The sequence below is a fragment of the Crocodylus siamensis genome, chromosome 5 (assembly GCF_052110815.1).
Source record: "Crocodylus siamensis isolate JL-2025a chromosome 5, ASM5211081v1, whole genome shotgun sequence".
NCBI lineage: Eukaryota > Metazoa > Chordata > Crocodylia > Crocodylidae > Crocodylus > Crocodylus siamensis.
In genome coordinates this window covers 75412168-75433552 of record NC_143399.1, presented here as the reverse complement: position 1 = coordinate 75433552, position 21385 = coordinate 75412168, and the positions used below count along the sequence as shown (strand labels likewise).

At 43.7% G+C, this 21385-nt stretch overlaps 1 protein-coding gene across 3 annotated transcripts in view; it reads left to right on the top strand.

The window, feature by feature from the left end:
* Positions 1-2008: 2008 nt before the first annotated feature.
* MOCOS (molybdenum cofactor sulfurase) overlaps positions 2009-21385 on the top strand; it is a 406903-nt gene continuing 387526 nt past the window's right edge. Inside the window, exon 1 of one of the 3 annotated variants that reach the window (XM_090049140.1) lies at positions 2009-2178. In XM_090049140.1, coding sequence (XP_089905266.1) covers positions 2052-2178 — 127 coding nt within the window. In that variant the 5' untranslated portion in view covers positions 2009-2051. The remainder of the gene's footprint in view (positions 2179-21385) is intronic. The other 2 variants (XM_090049141.1, XM_090049143.1) reach the window with 2 other exon arrangements.

Sequence of the window (21385 nt, the reverse complement as noted above, 5' to 3'; positions counted from 1 at the left end):
TTCATAAAATGGACATTGACTGAATATTTTTCCTGGCAATCTGATCCTTCTTTGTTGACCAATGAAGTAAAATATCAAAGCATCTTAGCCGGTGTACTATCGGTGTACTTAGGACTATAAATCCCATTGAAAGTTCTGGGACGAGCCAGTGTGACCTGTATACTTGTTTTTTAAATGGGAAATAGGGTTATTTTAGCTATTACTCACTACAGATGAAGGTATGTGCACTAGTGGTTGCCAACAGAGATGTTCTTGTTAAATAAAATTTTCTCTAGTGCACAGATTTTCTTCCCTCAGATAAAATCAACTCAGTCGTCTAGTTAAAATCTTCCCTCAGTAGCTACACTTTTAGGAGAGGGAAGGTGGGCAGTTAAATTTTATACTACAGAGCAAAAACTTTTCTGTGCAGTGCTTGGCACATGAGCTTTCCTGAACAGCAACCGCACTTCACCATAACCTAACCTTACATAGGATGGGTTGGAAATGTAAGTGCAGGCTGGTGGCTGAATAAGATGCTAGATGGCCAAAAGACCGCAGCCGTCAACAGTGTGTTTTGTAAGAGGAGTGTCACAGGGTTCAAAAATCCACAGTGGTTCACTAGGTTAGGGCAGGGGGAGGGAGGGGGAGAATCATTATTCCCTCATACAGAGATAGCTCCCCAAAGTAGATCTCTTATTGTCATGTTTGGTCTGCACCAACAGCTATGTAGTAGTTCATTTATATACTTGTAAGAAACATATGATATTTTTGTTAAGTGACTTAATAAGCAAGTCATCTGTTTGTTTACTATCAAGAAAGCAAGTGTTGTATTGTCTTTGGGGAGCGCAGTGGGGTATGGCTTTTGGAAACCTAGCACCAGGGCTCCAAGACATTTGAAAGCTAAGCTTGCAACCCTAAAAGAAAGGACTGCTAGGAAAATCCCGCTGAGCAAAGGTAGAACTTAGGTGAATTGTTTCTGTTTAGTTATGTTCATGTAAACCAGGCCCAAAGAAATTAAGGGGGGTGGGGAGGAGGAATTGTGCCATACCAAGTGGAAAGCATTGCTAATCTGAGAACAGCCAGGTCTGGTAAAATGGTACACTCTAGCCTGCATAAGCATTACTGAACTCTAAAAAGTGAATACAGGTTTCCCTTGCCAACCATGGTTTTCCCAACCACAGTACTGAGCATCCACGCTTAATATTCTATATACCATGTTGTCTACCACGGTATACAGTTTTGAGTAACCACGGTTTTCCACGGCTGCGCATCAACCTGGCATTTTTCCCATAAGCCTTTTGACTTGCCAACCATGTTTTTTCCAAGCACGGGAACTTTCAGGAACCTAAGCCCAGTGGTTGGTAAGGGAAACCTGTAGTTTCTGTGGTTGAAGCAGTTGTTACGCATTATTATTACTATTATTAGTAATGCATTATTGTTACTACTAGTAGTACCAGTCCTGTTGTTTTATTGGAGTGGCTGTACAACTTGCCCTGCAAAAGATCTACTAAAGCTAAACCCAGCAGCGTGACAGCTTCTCTCCACCCCCAGACATCTGCTTCTACAACTACAACCCGGCTCTATCACCTTCACACTTCGCCTCATCTAGGATGCCGGAAACAACATCCTTTGCAGTGAAAACACACATCCCTAAGTGCGCTCCAGGGCGGAAGAGCAAGTCCCAGGGGCAGAGCACTGAAAGTGAGAGAAATTGCCTTGAGCAACTAAGAATCAGAGAAGAGGGCTACAGGGCAGAGGAGTTACAGGGGGGCTCAGAAGAGAGAGAACCCCCTGTAAGATTTGAAAATCACCCACTCCAAGAAGCCATTTCAACAGCTTGTAGGCTTCGGGGGCCGGTTTCGCTGGGCCAAGGAGCCGCGCGAGGAGCCCTGGGCCAGGACCCGGCGCCCGTTTAGCGCGCGCCCTCCGCGGAGCGGGCACACAGGAGCGCGGCGCGGCTGCCCCCGAGCCTCAGCGTCCCGGACGGGGCAGGGCTTGCGCCGTGCGGGGCGGGGGAAGGAGCCGGGAGGAGGTACTCAGGCCGGGCCGCCGGGGCGAGCCAGTGGGGCAGCATGGCCGGGACCGGGCGGGGGCCGGAGGAAAAGCTGCTGTCCTTCCAGGCCTTCCAGAGCAGGTGCCCGCCGGGGGCCCGCTACGGCGCGCGGGACAGTTGGCAGCGGGACTTCCGCCGGCTCCGAGGTAGCCCCGGGCGGGGCCGGGGTCGGGGTCGGGGTCGGGCCGGGCGCGCCTCAGCTCCGCTCTGCAGCGCGCTCAGGCGGGACGGGGGCTGCGCCACCGCTTCCGCTCGGGCCCCTGCTCTGCCTCTGACAGCAGGGAGGGAAAAGGGGAGAAACTCAATTTTGCTGGGGGAGCAGGGCAGGAGTCGTGGGCTTTCCCTTCTCAGGTCCCTTTTACCGGAGAGCTCTTTCCATTCTTTGCAAGGCCTGCAGGAGGGGGTGTAAGGGAAGAGTTTCAAGGGACTTCATGATCTAGAGAAAAAAGGCAATCGGGAGTCGTTGTAGAGATGCTCTCATATTAGACCAACAGGGTTTTTTGCCAGTAAACAAATAAATAAATACACACACACGTATATACATATTTATTCTTGGATTGCAAGCTTTCGGGCACAAACATCAGGCGTCAGAGATAACCTTGTAAAAGTTCTCCTGGGCAGAAAGGAAAGTTCATATTTGCTAGGATTTCACAGAGGAGTGGATAAATTTTTATTTTATTTCTTTTCAAGAAATGATTCATCATCTAAGCCAAATCAAGTCCAAACCCGTAAGTCAGTCCAGAACCATGCCCTACAACCGGCAAACATCCCCCAACCCCAACTGGGGGCTTCAGATATTTCCAAAGTCTTTTGGCAGGCATCCGATGTGCAGGCCCAAGCCTGGAGGCTTGAAGTTTGGATGTCCCCAAGTTTCTCCTGCCCTCAGCCCTATGGTCGCAGAAGCAAGCTAGGGAGGAGACTTCCATTTCCATAAAGTGGGCTTTAAGCCCCAACACTAAACCAGAAGAACAGTTATCCCCGGGAACACTTGGACCCAGCTACATGGTGTTTCCTCTGTAGATGGAAGCCTCCTCTGGGCAGGCAGTTCATAGCTGGCATGGATCCTCTTACCTCCTGTGAATGTCTGTGATGATGCAAATTACCTTGAAACAAAGGCAGGACTTGGATCTCAGGGTTCAGGTGGTCACGGTTGCTTCCTGCATGGGAAAATGAAGATTTCATTTTAAAAAATGGCTAAAATTCAATATCTTCCATGTGTCAGGTATCCATGTTGTAGCCATATTGGTCTAGAGGAAAAGGCAGTCGGGACTCATAGTAGAGGTGATCTCTTTTATTACACCAACAAGATTTTTGCAAAAAAAAAAGTCTTTAATTGCAATCTTTCAGGCAGAAACACCCTTCATTAGGCATCAGAGAAAAGATTGTAAAGTTCTCCTGGGTAGAAATGAAAGTCTGTACTTCATAGGATTTCACAGAGGTGTCCATAGATGGGAAAACTCCTCTGGGCAGTCAGTTCGTACCCGTATGAAGCCTCTCGCATCCTGTGATGATCTGTGATGATGCAAATTACCTTGAAACAAAGGCAGGAGCAGGATCGCAGGTTTCAGGTGGTCACAGTTGCTTCCTGCTTGGGAAAATATGAAGATTTCATTTTTAAAAATGTGGCAGGGGGCTTTTTGGTAATGGTGGGGTTACATGTGTTTTTTTGCTGTAAAAGGATGTAGAGTTTGGGAGCGGGGCACACAATGAGCAAACAGCAAGAATTTCTCCTTCGCTAGGCAGCAAAATAGAGGCATAGAAAGTTAGGGCTGGAAGTGACCTCAGGAAAGAATCAAGTCCAGCCCCCTGCTCCATGCAGGACCATCCCCATCCCCATCCCCATCCCCAAGACATTGTCTAGTTGGGTCTTAAAAACCTCTCAGGAGGCAGATTCCACAACCTCTCTGGGTAGCCTGTTGCAGTGTTTTACTACTCTCAGAGTTTTTCCCAAGATCTAACCTAAATTCCCTTGTTGTAACTTGAGACAGTGAAATAGAAGGGGACACAATAGTTAGGTGGACAGGGTTTTTTTTCCAGTTTCATAATCAAATCTTGCTTTCCTATACCTCTGGCCCAGTGTGACGAGCAGTAAGAAAGCTATCTTGTTTTGCTAATAAGGCTATGCTTGCCCATGGTATTATGGCACCAGCATTTTTTCTGAAAAGTACAATGGCACTGGGATTATCAGAATGTAATATCAGTTTGCATCCAATCCCATATGTGTTATCAAGTCAGTGTGCTCTTTCCACCAGCAGAGTTTTCACCTTCTCACTCCTTTTCATCATGTCTCTGAAAATAAGTTGTACGTGGCCGATCAAGATCTGCCTACAGTTCACAAAGCTGTTTTTAATAAAGGAGAAATTGTTTTTGTGATTCTGGTCCAGTACTCTGAAAGCTTTTGCCAGGTGGGATTTACAAAGGAAATGACTACTATTTATTCTATTTTGTTGTATTTATTAGTATATTATTGTTGTTGCTGCTGTTAGCGATGCTGAATGTTAAAATTGGCCTCCAAAAATAAAATGAAGGAGAGTGAAAAAGCAAAAGGGGTAATTTTGGAAAACAGAAGGTTTCTAAAACTATTTTGAAGATCAAATCAGTTGGAATATTGGTAAAAGCTTGGTATCAACAAGTCTTTGTGTGACAGATACACTTGTACCAAAGTTTTGAAAAACAGCACTGAATCTTAGAACAGGGCCCTAAATCTCTTATTCTGATGTTTGAACAAATGGCCTGCTTTTTCAAAAACGTGTTGGAAGACAATTGACAAGCTCACTGGCTGCAGAGTAGGTTGGACCTAGTATGCCCCAAAGCACTATGGAATAAGTACTTTACAATCTGTCGTAGCTGTACTTTTCATAGATTCATAGATTGTAAGAGGCTGGAAGAAACCTTGCAAGATCATTAGGTCCAGCCCTGGGTCCTTATACACACTCAACCTGTTCCTTTGCTCCTGTTTGGGTGTCCTAGATTCTTTGGCTCCCAACTTCTGGTACTACCTTGACCATGGATATGGATTTTGCTTTCTGGCTAGGATTTTGGCTTTGACTCTGGCTTTGACCCTCTTGGGCAGCCTTGGGCCCTGGTTTGGATTACCCTCTGACTCAAGTACAGTAGTTGTCAACCTCCTTGCTGCTATAGACTGCCTGTGACTCAGTTCTTACAAAACCAAGAACTCAGTGGTTTCCTTTAACTTCAACATTTGACAATCAAGCTACATGTTTAGGCTGCTCATATTTTAATAAGCACTGTATACGTGAACTTTTATACACATGTGGAGTTCATTGCAGAATTGGGGCATAAATCAGGAATTAGGAATCAAACTTTCCACCTATATTTAAGAAAATCTTGGTCTAGATAGGCAGTTTTCTAAAAATCCAGCAGTGAGGTTTAAGTTGACAAGAGCAGGTATCCTTTTTCCCCAAGTATTAAATCCAAGGGTTACAGATGGTTCAGTTGATTTATCACTCCAGATTCAATTGTGAGATCTGTAGTTGCAATTGGAATGTGTTTTGTACTGGGATCAAACCCTGTGCTTTAGAAGTTAAGATTTTTTAGCACAAAACGCATTGTCTAAGTGCTTTTCTGTCTCTTGCTTCTTGTGGAGATGGCCATGACACTGTCTAGAGCAAGGGTGGGCAAAATGTGGCCTGTGGGCCAGATCAGTCCGGTGGCGGACTCCATTTCCCAGCAGTCCCTGCCTGTGTCGCTGTGGCCAGTTTCCATGGAGACCCCAGTAGTACCCTGGATCTGGGAAGGGGAAAAGAGGTGCCGGGGGCATAGGGCAGCAGATTGCAGCTCTGCCCCAGCTCTGGACCACACTGTCACTGCTACGAGATCCTGGCCCAGGCCCCGGCCCTGGCCCCAGCCCCACCCCCTGGAGCAACTCCTCGCCTAACTGTACGTCCTGCCAGCACTGCTGGGGCCAGACTTCATGGGACCCTGGTCTAGAGTATTGCTGTGCATTTTTTTTCCGCCTGCAATGTCCCTAAGTCCTCACCCAACTCAGCTGAATGCAAGAAGGGAAGCAGATGTGGGGGCAAAGACGAAAGGATGGAGAAGGTGGCATAAGCCTCATTTCTACAAGGGTATTTTAAACCTCAGAGTATTTGACCAGACAATACCAACCACTTTCAGAAACATGTCAGGTAACTGGATTCAGTACTGACTAGGAGATTTTTGTCTCTAATAATTTTGTCATGTATGTGTGAGTTCTGAGAGTACAGGTATAGGTGATGACATGAACCTTCAGGATGTCATTCCCTTGCTCTCATGAATGTTACTGGGTTTTTCCTAGGAAGAGGTAAAGAGCTGCAGGAAATCTAAATCCCCCTGGATAGAGAACTCTGTGAGCTGCTATTGCCAGGAGCAAAAGGGGGAAGAAAATCTAATTCCCCAGTAATAAGGATGGGGGCATTGTTCTGGATATTAGGAGGCTGAAGGAACAGGTCAACAATGAAATGTGTGAGACTGGGAATTGTGTCATTCCTAGAGGATAGTGACGAACCATGGAATCTGCATCTTGTAGAAGCTTTATGCCCATAGGATAAAACCTCAAGCAATAGAACTCTCTCTTGTACCACCGAGTTAGTATTTTTCCTTTTAGGCTGGCATTGATACCACATATTTTCACAGAATGCATAGCTGTAGTCATGGTGGCTTAACCAGCCTCATATTATACATGGTCCCCACCCAGCATGATCTGGTTGACAAACTCTAGGTCAGGTGTGCCAACCTCATTCAGCCCCACAGGTCAGATGAGTGTCCCTCAGCTGGTCTGTGGGCTGGACCAGGACCAGGACCAGGACCAGGACCAGTCCTCTGGGGAGTAGCTGCAGTGCTGGACTTAGCTCTGTGTGCCATATGCTGGCCCCACTGCTTGCTGTGCATGTGGCTCCCAGGGCCAGCACAGGGTGCTTTCACCTTGTGGCACCCTGCCAACTGGTCCTGTGTTCTGTATCTGGGTCCAGTGTGGGGCTGCATGGAGTGTGTGCTCCCTGTGCCACGTGTACTGGCCACATGTGTGTGTGCTGCGTGCTGGCCCTGGGGCTTGCTACGCCTGCAGTCCTCGAGCTGTCATGTGGTACGTGGGCTGGACTCAGCACTGTACATGGCACCAAGGATCCAAGGTGTAGGCTTCATGCAGCACCCCAGACCAGCCCCCTGCAGTGCCTGCAGTGCATGCAGTGTGGGGTCTAGCCTGTGCTCCATATACAGTGTGCAGGGCTGGTGCATTGGATTGTGGGCCAGACCTGTGGACTGGGCCAGATCATATGGCCTTACAGGCCTGCAGGCTGCATCTTTGACATCCCTGCTTCAGATAGTATCAGAAATTCACACTGGTATGTGGAGTCTGCATTTCACTGTGGCTTGAAAGTTAGTTGTCTTGGATGTAACTGCATTTGCAGGGTTGAAGGAATGTCTTGGTGGAAGGCAACTTCAGCAGAGTCTGAGATCCAAGTGGAAACGAACCTTACACGGTGTCTAAATAATAGAAAGATTATGGAGCTCCAAACTACAAATAGGTATGGAACTTTGGGGCAAAGCATCCATGCCAGAAGATAGGCGGGTGATCCAGGCTGACCTGGACAAGCTCAGCAAATGGGCAGACAAGAACTTCATGGTGTTTAACACCGAAAAATGCAAGGTTCTCCACCTTGGGAGGAAAAACCTGCAGCACCCTTATAGGCTCGGCAGTGCTACGTTGGTTAGCACTACAGAAGAAAAAGACTTGGGGGGTCATCATTGACCACAAGATGAACATGAGCCTCCAATGTGATGCTGCGGCTAGTAAAGCGACCAAAATGCTGGCGTGCATCCATAGATGCTTCTCGAGCAAATCCCGGGACGTCATTCTCCCCTTGTACTCGGCCTTGGTGAGGCCGCAGCTGGAGTACTGCGTCCAGTTTTGGGCTCCACAATTCAAAAAGGATGTGGAGAAGCTTGAGAGAGTCCAGAGGAGAGCCACGCGCATGATCAGAGGTCAGGAAAACAGATCTTACGATGACAGGCTGAGAGCCATGGGACTCTTTAGCCTGGAAAAGCGCAGGCTCAGGGGTGATCTGATGGCCACCTATAAGTTTATCAGAGGTGACCACCAGGATCTGGGGGAACGTCTGTTCACCAGAGTGCCCCAAGGGATGACGAGGTCGAACGGTCACAAACTCCTGCAAGACCATTTCAGGCTGGACATAAGGAAGAATTTCTTTACTGTCCGAGCCCCCAAGGTCTGGAACAGTCTGCCAGCGGAGGTGGTTCAAGCACCTACATTGAACACCTTCAAGAGTAAATTGGATGCTTATCTTGCTGGGATCCTATGACCCCAGCTGACTTCCTGCCCTTTGGGCGGGGGGATGGACTCGATGATCTCCCGAGGTCCCTTCCAGCCCTAATGTCTATGAAATCTATGAAATTTGTAAATTATAATGATCACAGATGCACCCAAACTGGACTGGGGATTTTGTGCAAAAGAAGCTCCACTTTCAAGTAGACAGCCTGTCCAAGATCAGCAGTTGTATACAGTGGGCATGTCTACACATGAGTTTACACTAGCTTAAATTTACTGCAAAGTAAATTACTGCACAGTAAGCAGGAATAAGCCAGTATCTACACATGAAGTTGTTAAAGCACTGTACAGTAATGTCTACAAGTGTGCCACTCAAATTGACATAAGTTGCCATATTTACCGCAGAGTACGGGCATGCACATGTAGATGCGTGCCCGTATTGCGCAGCAGTTTTGGTTACTATGAAGTAAATGCATATATGTAGATGTGCCGAGTATGCTGGAAATCAGCAGCTGGTATCCCAAAAGGCAGTCCACAGTCAAATGCTGCTGCCTCAAGTGGACACCTTGGGGTGTAATGTGGCTAGCAGGAAAACTTTCCTTCACCATTACACTCATTCTAAGGGATTCATTAAGGAATTAAAGAAAACAAAAAGTTTTCTGGCTCAGTCATGGCCAAAAAGGAGGATAGAGGGAGCACTTTTTATTTTATTTTTAAATTCAGAAAGGCACTCAATCTGTGATGAACCCTTCTATGTCTCTGGACAAGTAGGAAGAAGGAAAACATGTTTGCAGATAGACTCAGGCAGGGATAAGAGCCTTGCCAGTGGTCTTTGGAGTAGGGAAGTAGATTACATCACGATGAGTCTTTGAGCTTAAACCATTATTCAGAACTAAGGCATCTCACCTCATACCAAGCTCAGAGCTCTCTTCTGAGTACTTGGTTTCTGACAGACATCTACAAGTGTTACAGCTACTGGTAGGTAGTTTGAATCTTTCTGCCTTCTGACTAGGTAGACTTGCACTTTCAATAGGAAAAAGTTTAAAACATGCTGGCAAGCCTGTCTGAATCCCTTTCCTGCTCCCAGCAATAGGAATTATTTGATTCTCTTCCTTACTTTTCTGATTTTCTCCTCAATGTTAATTCCATTCAGGTTCATTTGGCATTTATTTTTGTGACGCAAATTCGGTGAAGGCAGATGGGTATCTCTGCAGCTTTTCATTAGATTTGCATTGGATTGACACGTTTGTGGCACCCAATTGAAAAACCTCCCTGAAAAATTTTAATGTAGGCCTGACGAAGGTCATGAAGTGTACTTTTGAAACACAGAGCTCCTGTGAGATTAAGTGTCGGATGTGGAAAGTTGTATTTTTAGTGGTGATGATGTCAGTTTACCAAATGAGTAAACTTCAAGCTCCAGTGCTTCATCCACTGGATTTTCCAAACTGGTGATCTGGAATAATTTAAGATTTCTCCTGAAGGTAAATGATGTCTTTGCTCTTCTATAATCAGCTTGCTTTCTTGCCAACATTGCTATCCAGAAGCCTTTCCATATACAAAAAAGATTAAAAGGTCCTGGAGTTGCATCTGGTGTAGATAAAAGTACTCAAAGTATTTTCAACTCTCTATTATAATTCACATCACTTCCCTGTATGGTGCTCTCACCAAGTGGATTATATTGAAATGATTGACTGCATCCTGCAGTGCTATGATGTGATGGACCTACACCTAGACCAAAGGCAGGCAATTATTTGGGCCTGCAGGCCACATAGGCATTTCTAGGAAGCTGCTGTGGGCTGGTCAGCACCCCTCCAGCAACAGCCCCAAACCCACACACACCCTCAACAGCGCACGATCCTAGCACATGACCTTGGTCCGCCCAACCGCTCCTTTCTAGGCAGCCCAGGCAATGGCAGTGGCTCCTTCTGGCTACCACTGCCACTGGTCCCAGCCCTGTGATACTGGCAGGGATCCATGTGCACAGCCCCAACCCCAGCCCACCCTGTACCCACTCTGGACTCAGCCCGGTGGAGTGGACTAGCTCTGGACCAGCTAGAACCTGTGCACACAGCCCTGACCCTGGCCCACCCTGCACCTGCTCCGGACTGCCCGGCCACACTGAGCAGTGGCAGCAGTCAGGCAGAAGCTGCTGCTGGGCCTTGGGGAAAAAGCGCAGATGGCAGTGGCTCCTTCCAGCTGCCCCAGCCCCATGGTACTGGCAGGGACTTGTGCACACAGTTGCGCCCTGCATCCACTCCAGACTTGGCCCAGCAGAGTGGACCAGGTCTGGACCAGCCAGAGCCTGCAAGTACAGCCTCTCTCCCTCCCCACACTGCTGGGCCCTTCTTGCTGCAGGTGCCCAGAGCTCACGCCTGGGCTACCCTGCTGCTTCTCTCTCCCACCATCACCACTGCCTCTAGGCCACCCAGCAGGACAGTGCTGGCAGTGCAGAGGAGCCACAGGGCAGCCCAGGAGCAGACTCCAGGTGGCTACAGCAAGAAGGGCCTGGCAGCGGCAAGAGGGAGGGGCTACTTTTCCCTGGTGCCAAGCAGCCACTTGTGCCCAGCTGCCGCTGCTTAGCGTGGGAGGGAGAGTCTGGAGCAGGTGCAGAGCAGACCAGGGTCGGGGCTACGTATGTGTGAGTTCTGGCTGGTTCAGAGCTGGTCTGCTCAGCTGGGCCAAGTCTGGCGTGGGTGCGGGGCGGGCTCGGGTCAGGACTGTGTGTGCAGGTCCGTGCCAGTACCACAGGCCTGGGGCTAGTGGTGGCAGCAGCTGGAAGGAGCTACCGCCTTCTGAGCTGCCTAGAAATGCAGTCTAGCTGTAGAGCCAGCCCAGCCCTTCTGCATGCCCAGAGGTGGCAGGATGTGCCACGGACCAGATGGTGCAGGACCAGGGGACCCGCCACGGGCTGGACAGAGTGCCTTTGTGGGTTGGATTCGGCTGGCCCACCCCTGAGCTAGAAGGTCGTTTTGTCCAAAGCTAGATAGCCTCTGTTTGCCTCCCTTTAGATCTTTTAGTCATCAAAGGTGTCTACAAAGGACCAAGTGCTCCTCACTTCCTCTATCAGCAATTCACTACAGCTTGTTCTTAGACCTGTTCTGATATTTGAGTTCCATTTTCTCTGAACCTGTCTAGAGCAAGAAAGCCCAAACTTTCTTTGTACCCCAAAGGTTTGGTATTTTTTTAATTTGCTCCTTATTTAAATATTTTTTTTAAGCCTTGTTTTTTGGAATTCTCATAAAGACATTCTATGAATTAAGCATCCTCCATAAGCATCATCCATACACCTATGTGTATGTATAATATAAATTAAAAAAAAACCCTTAGCCACTTTGGATCAGTCCTTGCTGCCTGCTATAGTTGTTCTTTAGTTTCTGCTGAGAAACTGTGTCCTCCATTATCCTGGGTGATAGAAATCCTTTCTCAGAACTCAGTTCAGTCATCCATCATGCAGCTCGTGACTGTCTGGGTGCTAAGTTCTATGATTATTTTTTTAAGGCTTTAAATGAGCAATAGTGGACATGCTTTAATTAAAAGAAATAAATTGAATATCTAGAACTGATCCCACATATGAGTGGAATTTTTTTCAAGAGGACTTACCTTTGGTCTAAATCTGCTTCTATTAAAGTTCAGGGAAATTTTACCCTGGGCCCAAACCGAAGGAAAGTTAGGCCATATTACTGAGTATGTTTGAAAATCCTACCTGATGGTTTTGTGAGACGATAAAAAGAGCTAATGCACTTTCTTGAATCAGCAGGGGTCTGTTATTCTTAACATGCAAGCCTTAAGTCTTGCCCTTTAAAACAAGGTTTAAGTTTGTACTTCAAGGAGTTAACTGTCAGACTGAGTAATACTTTCTAAAAATATACATGGAGGCCATGAACCTGATCTCTCTAGTATAGGCAGGAGCGTACCTGGCACCTGTGACTATGTCTCCAATCTTATGAACTATATACACTTACGAATAATATAGGATTGTAAATTACCTTCTAGATACTGTTAGCTAAGTCAACATTAGTCTTTAGGACCTATTATCAGGTATTAGGAATGAGCTTACCTTTGTTGAATAATGCTGTGATTGTTATCATAACAAGACAAAAACATTTAGGTTGTAGCTTGTCATTCCAAAAAAAAAAAAGCATATATGATATAACTTATTGCACTTAATTGCAAAGTTTTTTTGAAACTATTCCTTTGCTCCTGACTTAGAGAATGCTTCTGTTGACTTCTGTGAGGGTCTTGGAAGAACAAATGAGCAAAAGATACATCCAAACATAAGAATGGACAAAGCGTTAAAGTGACTGTCTGTTAAGGGATACTGCTGTCTGATATCCCATGCCAAATTGGTAAAGAATGCCAACCGCTGTCCCATATTTCAGTAAAAATAATGTGAAAAAACATACATTAATAAAAGCAGTATGTGGCTTAATTTGTAATTTGGTACAGCTAATTACACACCAAGGAAACTGGTCCCTTAAGAATGAAGTTAGTCTTGAACTGTTAATGCAATTGTTCTTTAATTCCTTGATATCCAGATGGCCACCCATAGAGTAATCGCTTATGTGTAAATACACTGGGCAGAATTCAGTCCATTTGGATGATGAAAATGCGGTTTGTGATCAACTGAGTTACCTAACTAAAGTGTAATAGTGATTCTGTTACCAGTGCTGGGTATATAAGTGCTCCATTATAGAAACAGAACCTCGCTTCAGAAATGCACAGATGTCTCCCTACAATGTGGGCACTTGAACATCCAGAGAAAGTTAAAGAATCACTCCACTTTATTTGAGTAAGTCAGAGTTGATCACAAGCTGCACTTTAGTTGTCCACTAGGTAAAATAGAACTCTGCCTGTTTTGTGACTTAATATATAACACAAATAAAATTTTGGATGTTTTACCTTTGTTTCTCCAGGTAATGACTTTAGAATTTTATCTTTGCAGTTATCCTAGAAATAAGAGAAGTCATTCTTCTCAAGGCAACAATATAAATTCTCCATAGATCTGTTGCCAAGGGTCATTGGATAAGTAGGTTCAGTTTTAACTTTTGAAACAATAATAATATCTCTTTCACAGACTTAGGATCACATAATATATTAGTTAAAATCAAGAATTTCTGAGTGTATTCTTCTTTGCAAATATAGTGTGATCTTATAAGCAATGGGATATTGAGATCTCTGGGGAAAAATAAAGGACTGGAAAATGACTGTAGATTATATATCATATTATATACAGGGTGTGAGGAATTGTGCTTACTTGTTGTTTTTCAAGTGCAGGTGCTGCCTCAGTTATTTTCCCTTCTGATGCAATAATTTAGCCATCTGGCCAAACCAGAAAATCCACCAGATCATTTTATTTTGATGGTCTGAGTAGTATTTTAACTTCAGAATTACTTAATTGTCCAGAAGGGCAAAGATTAAGTCATTTTGCTGTCTGATAAGAGAAGTTTGTTGTTTCTGAGCAGTTTTGTAATAGTTTCTGCTTATTGGCTGAGCAGGTAAACTAGTGCATTTGCTGGATTCTTCATTGTTTTTTTGGCTGAAACCTGGTGAGTAAACACCTCTTGAACAATAACTTGTTCTGTTTGTTAACTTCTGTGGGTGCAACCAAGTCAGCAATATTCAAGTCTCACCATGCAAGTAAAGATTAGCTTGATAATCAGCAGTAAGAGAATTTTGACTAATTTATTTCCTAACTCTGCATATACCTTGTGAGTATTGTATAATATCAAAAACTTAGACTTTCTGTGATACTGATCCCCTGAGACCAATCCCAATAAGAGTGCTGAGAAGGATTATGATTTTTGAAAAGGTAAATGCCTTCACTGGTGCGATGGATTGAGCATGTAGGTGTATTCCACTGCTCCCTTCTCCTGTCCTGGTGCAGTGAACATGTTGCACTGGGTAATGGATAGTGTCAGTGATGGTTACACTGGTGGTCTCTGTCCTTCCTACCTCAAGCACAGCAAAATATTTGCAAACAATATCTTGTATGATATTATTTAATGGAAGGTCAGACTTTCTGTAATTGTCTTGGATGTACAGACTAAATCACCAATTGTGATAGGATCATTTGGTGAACATTTTTTATACTTGAGTGCTGTCCATTAAGCACTTAATTTAGTCATCTTTATAAGAGTATCCTGAATTGGGGAGGTTCATCACAGTAGTCACGGTTGTTTCAGGGAATCTGACTACATATTAGGTGCATAGCATTAGCCAACCAACATTCTGTATTCTTGTGCTATACTGTACTGACATCTTTAAAAGGGATATGTATGTATATGTATGTGGGTGTGTGTATGTACACATACACACACACACACACACACACACACACACACACACACACACATATATATGTAGACAGAGTAATGTCTGCCTTGATACATAGGGTATAGAAACACTAACAAACAGAAAGCCTTTTAATTAGCCAAGTAAGCAGAAGCTGCTCTCTCACTGTATCATTCCCTGAACAAATGTAGCTTGTACCACATGTACCTTCCTTCAAACACTTATTCTTGCTACTTAATTTTACATTTCAATATTTTACTTACACATTTTTAATTTTGCTTTTATGTTTTAACTTTTGTACTGGTGCCAGGGGATAACCCCATGTGTAAGGCAGGTGTTTTCTCACCAGTATAGATCTATGAACATGTGTATTGGAGGGCACTGAACAAAGTAGGTATCTTTGATCTTTCAAAAAAAGATATGATAAAAGATTACTAATCCACAGATATGTCATGAGTTTCCAGACAATCAATATTCTGGTTTTCTGCTGTAAGTGGAATTACCCTGGACTGAGATCAGAATCTAGCAGGCAAAACTCCTGCTATTTCAATCAACTCTTCTAATTATTTGTTATCCTCCTGCCTCCTGCCAGTTGCTCTCCAAGACCTTCACGGAAGCCATCTGTTGGAAGACTATATAGAGAAATACAGAGATAGGGGGAGGGGCAAAGTATAGACCAGTCAGCTTGGTTCACTGTGTCTGACATGGTGGAAATGGTTCTTTTTGAGAAACTAATAAATGAATGGACAAGACTGGGAACATGTATTCCAGAGAGGCTGCTAGGGAAGATGTGAAGCTTGAAAATGGAAGATATTGAAGCAAGAGCATACAGAGCTTTTTAAGGTCAGCCATTTATTGCAGAGATATTTAAGCACCAGCTAATTTAATGTACAATATGGATATTTTACTTGAATTAACATTTTTAATAATAGTTTTAGCAATCTTTTGTACCTCACTGCTATTGCTGGTTAATAACACAGCTGTTTACAAAGGGAACTGAAAATGTTTTTATGAATAATGAGTCAGTCTGGTGCTAGCATCTGTTTTATCATGCTTTTGGAATTACTGTTGACTGCAAAATATGATCAGGCTATTGTTCTGTCCTTCCCCATATTCTCTTCCTGCTGCAAAGCAGTGGTCTGTAATATACTTGTTTTGGGGCTGCTACCCTAAATAATCACGATAGAACAATCACTCTCAGTAATGACAGAAATGGCCGTTGTTTATCTGATGTGTGGAATCTGGGTCTTTTAAAGCTAACAGATAGTTCTTGTTTTGGGGAATCCTTACCTCCCCCAGACTTTTCTGTTTCTTGCTAAGTTATATTGGTTTACTTTTTCTCCTTCTATTTAGAAGTCAAGGAAATGTGTTCTTTAAAAGGTGAGGTTTCAGTGTTCACTCAGGTAAGATCTTTGGACAAGAGGATCTAAAACACTTTCAGAGCATCTCAGGAACAGTGTTAACACAATGAGTTTTGTCAGTGCTGGATTCCCATGAAAAAAAAGACCTAGGTATGTGATCCTTTGGTGTCATATGTACATGGGATAGGAGGCAATTATGTTACCTTCTATCTACCAAATTCACCTTTACTTACAATACAGCTAGCATTGGATCTTACTTCATGGGAGGCAGAAAATGGCAATAGCTCATTTCAGCAAACATGAAGTGAATTCATTCTGTGAGATGTCATTTTATTAGTGTGGGCCTAAAGGATACTGAATGCTGTTGTTCATACCCCAGTAAATTAAGGGAGCAGCCAGAGCTACATGTTCATGTTAAGGTATGGCCTGAACAAGAATGCAATTGGAACATCTCTCTACTATCTGGGGCAGAAACTGAAGGCCCCAAACCATCACCTTATTATGCTCTTGCTCCAATGTGTAAAAATCATATAAGAAATGCTCTGGTATCACTTGTTTGGGTAACTGCAGTATCAGTAATGCTCTGATGGAGAGATACACACTTGCTCTTCTAATGAACAACGGTTATTGGCTGTGCCATTAATTTTTCTAGCAACTTGCTAAGCAGAGGCGTGTGATAAGAGAACTGCTTGCTTTAATTTTATTTGTACTTTTCAATAATCCCTTCTAATGTGAAATCTTGAGTGAATTCTTGCCCAACAGTATTTCAAAAAAAGATGTGTGATGATGTATATATGCCTTTTAAAATAGAGAAGCATATGAAGTAATTTATTCAACTTACCCTTCTCCTTCTTCCCCCCACCCCCGTGCTTTGACAATACATTTGTAGGACAAATCAACAAAAGAAGCAAAATGAAAAATGTGTAAACTTCAGAGCAGGACAGAGGATTAACTTTTATTGCTTGCCTGAGGTCCTTACTACACTTTAATTTTAGGCAGCTCAGGGCGTTCTTAACCCATACATGAAGATAAGTAAACTAGTTTTAAAAACCCTTTAGGCATCTTAAAGCTATGCCACTCCAGGGCAGGTTTACCTCTGATCTATGTTACCCAGCTCATGCTGCACAAATATGTGGTCATTCCCCAGAGAAGCCAGTCCTCCAACATCCCAGGATGCAGTGTCCCTTCTTCCCACCTTTCTGTTCTGTGTGGATAAACTTTTCATCCCCTGAACTCTACTGCACAGGGGTTGGTACTGGCACCAAGTCTAGTCAGGGAGTTCACAAGGGCACAGACATGTCTGGGAGGGAGAACTACGGAGGGTAGAGGGGGCAAGCATGGGGTCCTCGTGAGTTGAAGCTTCCCTCCCAGGGCAGGGGCAGTGTGTCCATGAGCTAGGGCTACCCAATCTCAATGTATTAAAACATAAGACTTGCTTTAATTTACTTATTATTTCTTTTTAAATTCTTTTTTTTCTTTTTACTTTTTTTTAAATTTTATCCATTCGTGGCTTCAGTAGATGACTTCCTTCATTTTACTACCCAGCCCCCAGCTGTCATTCCTACCCACTGTCTCTTCACCTCCCATTCCTACCCACTGTCTCTTCACCTCCCATTTTACTACCCCATCATTAAACTCTCTCCCTTCCAGCCTCATGCACCTGCCCCGACCAACCCATCTCTCCAACCCACCCCCATCTACAGCAGGGATAGAAGCCTGTCCTGGGTCACTAGCCCTCTAGTGACAACTCACAGCTGTAGCTCTTAGTTGGGGCCCTGCTGGCCAGCCCCCTAGTGACAAGTTACAGCTGTGCAGGTCATGGGCAGTCGGAGAAGGATTTTAGCCTAAATGTGTGACTGCTGTAAACTTGAGCTAACACTAACCATAACAAAGCCCTGCCTGACCCCTGAATGACACCGAGGGCACATCTACATGAGATGCTTACTATGGAGTTTTCTAATTAGTGTTGCAGCAAAGCATCACCAGTCTACACGTATGGAGCTATTAGGTCTGAGTAAACTAATTAACTGTGCTGTCGGTTAGTACTGCCAGATACAAGTGTCCATGCTGATGGGGCTGGCTGGGGCAGAAGGGTGCTTTAGTGCAGAGGTTGACTGCTGGCTAGTCCTATACTGCAGCATCCTTGTGCCCCAGCTAGCCCCTCTGCAGCACGCTGAGCTGGGTCGGAGTAGCCCCAGGCTGGCACTTGTAAATTCTGTGCCCAGGACCAATAAACTCCAGTGTGAACTGTACCAGAGCTTGTTTTGTCACAATGAAGGGTGGACTGACTGCTTTGCCCACACTGGTGAGACTGTATAAGAAGCAAATAATAAAAATAGGTAGTTACCTGGAAGCTTTTCTAGTCATTTGATGATGATCAGAGTAGAACCAAGTATGGGTCATTGTCTTCAGAAATTGCTCTATAAACTTAGAAAAAGAGATATCAAACTTAAAAATACATATCTTTTAAAAGTTATAAGAATTCAACACAGAGTTGTTGCATCAGAGAGGCCACAGTGCTTAATACTGGCATTGAGGAGAATACTGGCCCAGGAGATATGAAAGATACTTACAGTGTAAACCTGGTAAGTTAAATAAATTGACATTCATATGAAAATATATGTAGATTGTTACACTCCACAGAAAACTGTATTACTTGGGCATCTTGTATTCATTGTTTTTAAGCAAACAGGTGAAGCATTTGATTAGCTAGTAACAGTCTTTTAAATGGTTTGTGTAAACAGTATGAACATTTTAGAGCTGGCATTTCTTCTTGGAATTACATAGAGGACAATAAAAGATCAGAAGAAAAAGAATATATTGATTATTATATCAGTATACCCTAACCACTAAGGTGTAGTGCCAAATACATAATGCTGCAGATACTGCCCAATAACATGCATGAAGCTAATTGATAATTTATCAAATTTCCAATGAAAAACCCTAAAAGCAGAGTAACTCTGCTCCAGACAAAATGAACAAAAGAAGACTGCAAATACATGTTAATACATGACAGATGAATTGCAAAACTCTAGAATTCTTGGTTCAGAGATGATACCTTTTATTAGACCAACTAAGAAATTGCAAAAAAATTATCTTTTTTCTGCAAAAAGAATTTTTTTTTTGCAATTTCTTAATTGGTCTAATAAAAAATATCATCTCCGAACCAAGAGTTCTAGAGTTTTGCATTTCTTTTTCTCTCAGACCCATATGGCTACCAGGTATATCCCTGACAAATGCATTAGAATTTAGAAAGCACTAAACTGATCCAAGAGATTCCAAACAAATCCTGCAAAGTGCAGTATGTATGACATAAAATGATTTGCAACATAAAATGTTTAAACAGGAAAAAAATTTCTGTTGAGCAACTATACACAAAAGTGCTTGAGGCCAAATTATATAAAAAAAAAATAGGACTACAGTGGAGTTCCCTTTTCTTGGTTCCTGATATGCTGCTACCCGTTCTGTCTTGCTGTGGTATATTGCTCACTATTCTGCCATGGACTGCACATCAAGACTTAACGAATTGTCTTTGCCTCAATTTCCCTAGTACCAAAATGAGGACCATAAAATAGCAGTCTTGAAGAGGGAGGATTAGAGTTAATGTTTGTACATTGCTTTAAACAACCTAAATGTTATTGCGATTTGTCAGTCTTAATAATATTCAGACTTGGAATGGAGGATAAGCTATGAAGTACAACAGAAAAAAAAATCCGGTACAGATTTATTGGCTTCTGAAGCCGTACTTTTAATGAAAAAGTCAACTTTTGAGTAGATGTCCGGGCTTTTTTCCTTTTTTGGGATTTTTTTAGTGGTTTTTTTTTTGTATATTATATTGCTGGCAAAATTAAGTATATAAGGGGTGTGCATCAGGATCTTGGGGAATGCCTGTTCATCAGAGTACCCCGAGGCATGACAAGGTCCAGTGGTCACAAACTCCTCCAAGACCGTTTTAGGCTGGACATAAAAAAAAACTTCTTTACTGTCTGAGCCCCCAAAGCCTGGAATATACTGAAGCACCTACTCGAGACATGTAAGAAACATTTGGATGCTTATCTTGCTGGGATCCTTTGACCCTAGGTGATTTCCTGCCTGTTGGGCAGGGGGCTAGACTTGATGATCTTGCGAGGTCCCTTCCAGCCATAGTGAAATCTCAGTTTTATAGAAACAGTTGTCAGATTTCTGGTACAGTATCTCATGAGTCTGTACCGAATTTGGTTAGTTAAACGGGCACAAAATATTTTAGTTAATGGAATATCAAGTGAATGTTTTCCCATGTATGCCTTTCCACTAGCAACAGAGGATCTGTATTTAGTATGGAGGTACCAATTTTGCTTTGCCCATCATTGATGGAATTACAGCCATTCATACATTCATAGCTCTGTTGGCTGTCCAGTGCAGACAGGATTAACAAGTATTTAAGCATAACTTGCGTTACAAAATAAATACAGTAGCTGTTATTCAAATACAAGGGGAAAAGATCAGTAGAGAAGAAACAGCTATCTTTTCAGCCGTAACCACCACACTTAGGCTGCTTACAGATATAAAAAAACCCCAAAACAAAACAGCACCTTAAACCTGGTGCACACCTGCACTGAGCCCAGCACATAGCCCAAAGATCCAGCTTGCCCAATGTCTGTATAGATAGGGTGCTTCAGCAGGGCTTTTTTGGTGCTTTTATCTAATAGCTGATTGAATAAAAGCGCAAAAAGCCCTGCTGAAGCATGTGAGCTATACAGATGCTGTGGAAATGTGTCTAACCACACTGCCTCTTCTGGTAAAGTGCTGTTTATTGGCTGGGGGGCGGGGTCCACATCCATCAGCAGCCTTTTTTGTTATTAAGATATAAAATGTGGAGTATACTTTCAGAGGATGCATGTAAGGCTCATTCATACTCCAGCCAAAGTTAAAGAACACGCCAGTGTCTGCAGTGGCTGAGCTAGACAAACAAGATGGGAGTCAAAAGAGTTGAGGGTGGGGGGAGTGATGTTTATAACTGCTCTCTCCTATGGCACATTTGGAGCCTCTACCTTTTTTATAGCTTATTTTCAAGTATGAAAAAATTTAGGAACAGTTGAAAACTCAGTCTGATTTTTTTCCATTGTAAAATGAGTTAAATGAGTTTGAAGTGACCGAGCGCCGTTCCGAAGGGACGGGCGATGGCCTCCGTTGCCCTCAGCTGATCGAAAGGGAGTCGGGTTCAGATCCCCGAATCCGGAGTGGCAGCTCTGAACTGCTGCTTAAAAGAAACCACCTTCAGTGGCTTAGCTAGAACGAGAAATGTCTAATACTCTTTTAGATATTATTAGTTATTATTTACTGGACTACACATTCAAAGAAAGCTTATGTCTCAGGGTTTAGTAAGTGTCAGGACACAAAGAGCTGCAGAACCCAAACGAGGCTTGTAACTTACTC